This window comes from Cucurbita maxima, unplaced genomic scaffold, assembly GCF_002738345.1.
Source record: "Cucurbita maxima cultivar Rimu unplaced genomic scaffold, Cmax_1.0 Cma_Scf00017, whole genome shotgun sequence".
Classification (NCBI taxonomy): domain Eukaryota; kingdom Viridiplantae; phylum Streptophyta; class Magnoliopsida; order Cucurbitales; family Cucurbitaceae; genus Cucurbita; species Cucurbita maxima.
The window spans coordinates 3,955,728-3,963,289 of NW_019272033.1; the positions used below are offsets into that span (position 1 = coordinate 3,955,728).

General features: G+C 36.5%; 2 protein-coding genes across 3 annotated transcripts; one reads left to right on the plus strand and one right to left on the minus strand.

The window, feature by feature from the left end:
• Positions 1 to 65: 65 nt before the first annotated feature.
• Positions 66 to 3,590, plus strand: LOC111491992. Of its 2 annotated transcripts, none has more exons than XM_023141109.1 (8): positions 66 to 563; positions 966 to 1,086; positions 1,220 to 1,309; positions 1,385 to 2,065; positions 2,279 to 2,648; positions 2,741 to 2,822; positions 2,917 to 3,152; positions 3,273 to 3,590. In XM_023141109.1, exons 1-7 carry the CDS (start codon positions 342 to 344, stop codon positions 3,130 to 3,132), a joined length of 1,782 nt encoding a protein of 593 aa, XP_022996877.1. In that variant the 5' UTR covers positions 66 to 341; the 3' UTR covers positions 3,133 to 3,152; positions 3,273 to 3,590. The 2 variants fall into 2 exon arrangements, with proteins under 2 accessions (XP_022996877.1, XP_022996878.1); XM_023141110.1 differs by having other exon boundaries at positions 3,301 to 3,590.
• A 1,352-nt stretch (positions 3,591 to 4,942) lies between these two features.
• On the minus strand, positions 4,943 to 5,825 carry LOC111492009 (transcription factor HEC2-like). Its single transcript, XM_023141151.1, has 2 exons — positions 5,580 to 5,825; positions 4,943 to 5,453 (listed from the first exon to the last, which is right to left on the minus strand). The coding sequence occupies exons 1-2, from the start codon at positions 5,820 to 5,822 to the stop codon at positions 5,040 to 5,042; spliced, it is 657 nt and encodes a 218-aa protein (XP_022996919.1). The 5' UTR covers positions 5,823 to 5,825; the 3' UTR covers positions 4,943 to 5,039.
• Positions 5,826 to 7,562: the final 1,737 nt, after the last annotated feature.

Genomic DNA, 7,562 nt, shown 5'->3' on the forward strand with positions numbered 1-7,562 from the left:
TTTTTTTTTTTTTTTTTTTTTTTGCATTTAAAACAACGATCCACTCTGTTTTTACGGACGTTAAGAAATGTGTCCATGGTCGATGGAAACAGGGAGGCTGCTCTGTCTCTTTTACGGTGAAGTTCAAAAATAAATAAGGTTCCAAGGAAGGAGCCGATTATCCCAAGAAGTACAACAGGTTGTTAATTTGATCCTCTTGTGTGGAAGTAGAGCTTGGACGGATTGTCCTTGTGTGATTAAGTTAGTAAAGCACGAGGCTCTTAGCAATTCCCTCCACTATCCGCCATTTCGACCAATATCCTTCCTTCTTTCTCTCTCTGGGGATTGTGCGACTGTAATGTATGCAGGAAAGTAGAGTGAGGAAGACGCCGGAGATGGGGTTTCAGGACCAAACGCCGTCGTCGAGATCAGGCTTCAGAGCTCGCGATTCCAGCCCCGATTCTGTCATTTACGCTCTCGAATCGAGTTTCAGTCTCTTCTCTTCTGCCTCCGCCAGTGTGGAGCGCTGCTCGTTTGCATCGGAGGCCCACGACCGCGATTCCCTCATCTCTGAAATCTCACTTGTAAATCTCATTTACTTTTATCATCTTCTTGCATACACTCAAATGGGGTTGCTTATTTTCTGGTTTATTTTCGTGGGGTCTTGGTTTTTCTGACTGATATCCAAACCTTGGAAACGAATTGGTAAAATGGGGCCGTTTATTTGGCCGGGGGTTTTGTTTTCTCTGAGCAATACCGGAGATTAGAGGCGGTTGTTTATTTCGTAGTTGGTTTTTCTGGGATTTTCACTTTTCTGAGTAATACCAAATGTTGGAAACGAATTGGGGAATCTTCTTTGTCTAAATACTGTAATGAAATAAGGGTTTTGGAGGCGGCTACGAGGTTGTGAAGATGATTGATCAACAATACGAAATGGAAAAAGGAAGATGGGATTGAAAACTTTTGTTTTGTGATTTTGATTGCAGCATTTGGAAGAGCATGATGAGGAAGACCACGAGAGTTGCGGTGGTCCAAATCCAGATCCAAACAAACTAGCACTAAACAACAAGCACAGTCGTCTCTATACCAAGGGAGAAAAAGCGAAAGGTACAGCTAGATTTTAAGCTCCGTGAATGAATAAAAAGAAAAAAAGGGTAGGATCTCACAAAGAAACACCCACAGAAACTTTTACGTACTTCAAATTCGATTCTAATTGGCTTTTCTCCCCCTTAATTCCCAGCAATTCAGAACGAAAATAGCAATGTCGATTTAGAAGACGAGAATCGAGCTGTCGATTCGGCGAGGAGTTCCTTTTCTCTTGCTCTGAAAGGTATTACAGATCCAACTCCATTCCCTTTTCTCAGTGTTTATCCGTATATTTACTTGAAGTGGGTTGATTTTACAGAGTGTCAAGATCATAGATCCAGATCTGAAGTTCAATCCAGGAAGCTGGACAGAAGGAGACCTGCTTCATTGGATCTAAATAACGCCACTACAGCTTCCTCACCTCGTTTGGCAAGTATCAAGAAGAACCCTAAAGTATCAACACGGAAGACTGGAACATTTCCAAGCCCTGTTACGCCTAATTATAGGCACAATAGCTTTGGTATGCAAAAGGGGTGGAGCTCGGAGCGAGTGCCATTGCACAACAATGGCGGTCGGAAACATACTAATAACCCTGCATTGCTGACTCTCAACAGTGGCAGAACATTGCCATCGAAGTGGGAAGATGCTGAAAGGTGGATCTTTAGTCCCATATCCGGTGATGGGGTCGTGAGGAATTCAGTTCCACTTCCTCAACGGCGGCCTAAATCAAAGAGTGGGCCACTTGGCCCGCCTGGTATTGCATACTATTCACTATATTCGCCGGCTGTTCCGGCTTATGAAGGAGGGACTTTTGGAAATTTCATTACAGGGTCACCATTTTCAGCTGGAGTGATATCAACGAATGGCTTGGGGATTCATTCCGGTGGGCATGAAGGGACCTTTCATGGACAAACAGAGCCCTCCATGGCACGCTCGCTTAGCGTTCATGGGTGCTCTGAAATGCTGGGTCTTTTGTCCTCAACAACAGGCTTGCAAGAAGGTAAAAGCCACTCTGACTTCAAATTTAACCAAAGGTCATTGTTCCTGTGATATTGCATTTTAATTACTGGGGAATGTTTCTTGTGCCATTATATAATGGAATTTGATTCTGGAGTAGGGATATAGAATGCTTTGGACCAATTTGATTCTGGAGCAGAGGTTACCAATTATACCAATTATAGCTTTAGAGTTTATGCGTTGAAATGTTGTGCAGGATCAGGGGAAAATGTAAGTACGGAGGTCAAGGGTTCAGGGACGGATGCTTCTCGTGTTGTTTCAAGAAGGGATATGGCCACACAAATGAGCCCAGAGAGCAGTGTGCAATCATCTCCCAAGACGAGGCCGTCAATCTCTGCCTCCAGTTCATCTGGTATGCATATGTTAGAGGTGGGAGCTGTGAGCTCTAAGTTGGAGGTGAGGGATGTACAAGTTGATAACCAGGTTACTTTGACAAGGTGGTCTAAGAAACAAAAAGCGCCATTTCCTTGGAAAGACTCTGTTGACGACAGGAGGAAGAAAGACGGTGATGCGGTTTCTGGATGTTCAGATTTAGATGTCCCTAACATAGCAAAATGTATTTCAAAGTATGTCTTCTAAAATTCCTTTATGAGATCTATGTAAGGAAAGATAAGCATATAGAATTAAAATTTATGCCATACTCTGAGTCCTCTTGCAGGGTTAAGCGTGAGGAAGCCAAAATAAGCGCATGGGAAAATCTACAGAAAGCAAAAGCCGATGCAGCCATACGAAAACTAGAGGTTCTTCCCTACAAATACACATATAATTCACCATAAATCTCCTCACTGATGAATAATATTACAGTTTATATACTCATTGAGAATCTTGCATCAGATGAAACTGGAGAAGAAGAGAGCGTCATCAATGGATAAGATCATGAATAAACTGAAATTTGCACAGAAGAAGGCCCAAGAAATGAGGAGCTCAGTGATGGAAAACCAGTCCCCCCGAGACAACAGGACATCTTCTTCCATCAAGTCTCTATCATCTTTTTATCGAACCCGTCATATGGGCTCCCTAAGTGGTTGTTTCACCTGCCATGCCTTTTAGTATTCCGTTCATTCAACCAGGTGATCAGTCTTTTCCCTCTCTAATTCTCTTACTCATTGAAAGTTCGAACAGATTTCAAATATCCTCATGGCCGCATTTGTTTATGTGCATACTTGAAATCACAATCTTTTGTACTGTAGGACAACCCCATGGATCTTGTTTTGACAGATAAGAGTTAATTTGAGGACATGGAAGGAAGAATATTGTATAGAACAAGAGACGCTGCTGCTTCAAATCGAATGCGGTGTCAATGTAGTTTTATGGTGGCATGGTTAGTTACTCCAAATGAGCTGCAAAACAGTGATAGCCAACTTCATGGGAGCTGAAGTATCAGAAGCTTTCTGGATCCAACTTCCATGGAGACCAACATTTGAAACTTCGTTTGTAACTAAAACTAAGTTAACCCTTCTCTCGTTTCTTATCTCATTATTCTTAACACATTTTGTTTTTGTACTAAAGTATATTTGTCCAAGGATTCTTACACGCCCAAAGCAAAATTATTGCGTCATTATCTACATCTAATAATATTAACTAATTTTTTTAAAAAGAAAAAAAAAAGTATTATAAATTCATAAATTTCAAACGCCGTACACGTGTTGGGACGGAACCCTTGAGGTTAGACGACGTCATCATTGTGGACAAAATAGTAAAAGCAGCTCCACCGCTGCCTGTCAGAGTTTCATGTGCACTTCACGTGCTCTTTTCTTCAATTTAATATGTACAATGGTCCAGGTGTCACATAGTTACTCAATTCCAAATCAACTGATTATCAAATATCGAGGATTTTATTTTGTTTGTTCACAAAATATACTTCAATTAAATGGAGAAAGAATAATAAATAGAACAAATAAAATGACTCATATATTAAAAATTAAGGCTAAATGTTTATTCCGACAACTTAAAACTAATAATTATATTAATTAAAATTCTAAATCGAATCAATTCGAAAATATTTTGATTTAAAATTATTAATACATGATCTTCAATAAACGTAACAAAATAATAACATTTTTGTTAGTAACATAAATGTTTTCTTAATGTATTCTAAATTATTTAACAAAAATAATATCATAATTATTTTTTAAAACAACTGTCTTATTGTATGAGATCCCACGTCGGTTAGAGAAAATAATTAAACATTTATTACAAAGGCGTAGAAAGCTCTCACTGGTAAACGTGTTTTAAATCGTGAAACTAATGACAATGCATAATTGGTCGAAGTAGACAATATCTATTAGCGATGGATTTGGGACATTACAAATGATATCATAGTCATACAAAGCGATAAGCCCCAAAGATGGTAGAGTCTCATACCCCACATCAATTGGAGATGAGAAGAAAACATTTTTTATAAAGATTTAGAAAGTCTCTTTAATAGACACGTTTAGATCTTATATATTAACTAGTTAGAATTAAATTTAAATCAAAGTGAATATAATTACATATCTTTTCTAGAAGTTGTAAATTTTAAGTAGATCTAATTATTAATCTTTGATTTTTTTTTTAAAATTAATATAGCCTAAAATTTAGAGTAGATAAAATTAGAACTTAATTTGTAAATTTGTCCTTCCAGTAGAGTAAAACAAATATTAGATGGAACAAGTACAACCTAGTCCATTCTAAAAGTTTTTTTTTTTTTTTTTTCACTAATAAGGAAAAGGAAAGATATTTGCAAAAAAAAAAAAAAAAAAAAAAAAAAAAAAAAAAAAAAAAAAAAAAAAAAAAAAAAAAAAAAGAAACTCAAACAAAAAATGTCATGAGACAACGGTTTGGGAGGAGTGGATGTCTGTTTCAAAACCTCATTCTTACAATTTACCAAATTTGGAACACTCATCGATCAATCCGACACATTCCCAGAAAACAAAAACATATAACAACCGATTCATTCATTCATTCGGCACAAACATTCAAGCATCCTCCACGTGCTCATGTCCACTTTGAGCAAAGTGGAATTGCTTGTAGTTGCTTCCACCGGCCGACATCGCCGCCGGAAAGCCAAAGGCGGAGGAGGGGCGGTTGTTGGCGGCTATTTGGAGGCATTGGACTTGGTTTTTCAAGAACTTAACGTAATGAATGGCCTCGTCTAACATGGAAGCGGTGTCCATTTTGGTGCCGCCAGGGACTATTCTTTGAAGTATTCTAATTCTCTCGCTTATTCTCTCTCTTCTATGCCGCGCCGCTACGCTCTGTGGATCTTTTGATATCTTCACATTCCGCCGCTTTGGTGGCTTAACCGCTTCTGGGTCTATCTGGATCGGCTGCATCGCCGCTATCCTGTATATCATCTCCCTCATCGCGCCCATTGAATCTTGCTGCTGCTTCTGAAATAATAATCAACTCATGAGACCGCCTATTTTTAAAAATTTAATCTTTCGAATACATTTTGTGCAAAAACATATTTGGGTTCAACATATGATTTGTAGTTTAGAGTATGGTATGATACGTACCGTGTGGGAGTTTGGGGTGGCAGCAGAGGAATGGGGTGGAAGACACGGTGGCGCAAGAGGGTGAGTGGCGTTATTCATTGAAGCGGTGGATGAGAGAGCATAAGAAGGGAGAATGGGAGTTGGGTTTTGAAAGCGGATTGAAGTGGCACCAATATTGGAACTCCCAAAAGAAAAAGGCGAAGCTGGCAGTTTAGTAAATTCAAAATACTCAGAAAAATTTTCCATCTGAGTCAGAACATCCATCCCATCGCCAATCCCTCTCAATAAATAATTAGAAATACAAAAAGACGAATAAGAAAGATATGGAAGTACAGAGAAAAAAAAAAAAGAATAATAGTCGAAGGCTCGAATCTTATAGAAACTTGCAGAAGAAGAAGAAGATGAAGAAGGTGAAAGAAAGTGGTATCGGCGGGGGGAACACAGCAATATCACATTTCTAGTGAATCTATCTATATATATATATAAATAGAGAGCCTGAAAATGATATAATATAATATATGCAATAATGTAATAATGAGACGTGTGTCATAAATCCAAGGGGTTTTTAAAAAAAGTATTTTGCTTTCATTTTTGGTGTTTTTTTTTTTTTTTTTGGGACCAATAATTTAAGAAATTTAACAATAATATCCAGTTTTGTACCTTGTTGTTTTAAAATTATTGGATGTATGGAGGAATGGAAGATAAAGAGTGTTGGCATGCATTCAGCTAAAATGATTGAATCAATAAAAAAAAACTTGTTGAAACAATATAATACGTGTACTTGTTGAGATTTGTATTTATTTATTTTAAATATGAATTTACGATGTAATGAAACTAAAATTTGTATATCAGTTTTTTTAAAGAGAAAAATCTAAACGGTTATATGTTCTAATACCATTGATCCTGATAGTCATTAATTTTTTTTTTGAATTTTATAAACGAGTTCTAAATTCTACTGAAGGTGTGGTGTGTAACGAGGTTTGGAAGGGGCAGTTCTCTCTCATAAATGCAGTTCAAAAAGAAAAAAACTCATAAATGCTGATAATGGTGTAATTTAGTAATCAGTTTAATTTTCACTTCATTAAATTCTTGATAATACAAGGAAGAGCTATTTAATTCATAGACATAGTAGGAAATAACAGAGTAATTAATTATTAATAAAAGAGCACTATTTTTTGTAGCAAAAATTGTTCTAGTTATGAAGCAATGCATGAATGAAAATATACATAGATGGGACCATGTAATGAAAACAATGAACAAAACATTGTGATTTGAGTGTCATATATTTTATCTTAGGCGATAATCCTCTTCTGTTTTAACAAATTGAAGTTGAGCAGAAAGAGAGAGGCTTGGACGATAATGGTTTGAAGGAATAATAGGTGTTAAGGATATTTAGTAATAAATTATAGTTTACCATATATATTATATTTGATATTTTATTATAAGGCAAATATTAGATATTTGCCTTATTATCATAGGTATCTTTCTATTGTTATTTCCATTTAATTATAAGGCAAATATTAGATATTTGCCTTATTATCATAGGTATCTTTCTATTGTTATTTCCATTTATTACTATTTTCATATCCTTGTAATTTATTTGATTATAAATAAGATAACTTTCACACCTAAGGTGTGGTGGATTAATCAAACATTCACAAATTTATTTGATTATAAATAAGATAACTTTCACACCTAAGGTGTGGTGGATTAATCAAACATTCACAATAGGAATTGATGTTAAGAACCCTAAAACCCCACATGAAAAGCGTCAGAAATTTCTGCAACTCTGTGTATTATTTATTTGGGAGAGAGAGGGAGAGGTTAGCATTATCCTGATCATTTCATCTTCGGTTGCAGTTTAAATCATTAATTTCTTCGATCCCTTCATGCATTCCTCGGAACGCCATTCGAGAAGGGATTAGGTGAAGAAACAATGGCCTGCTTGCTCTTCAATTATCGTAATAAACCTTTCTTCAAAAAAAAAAAAAAAAAAAAAAAAAA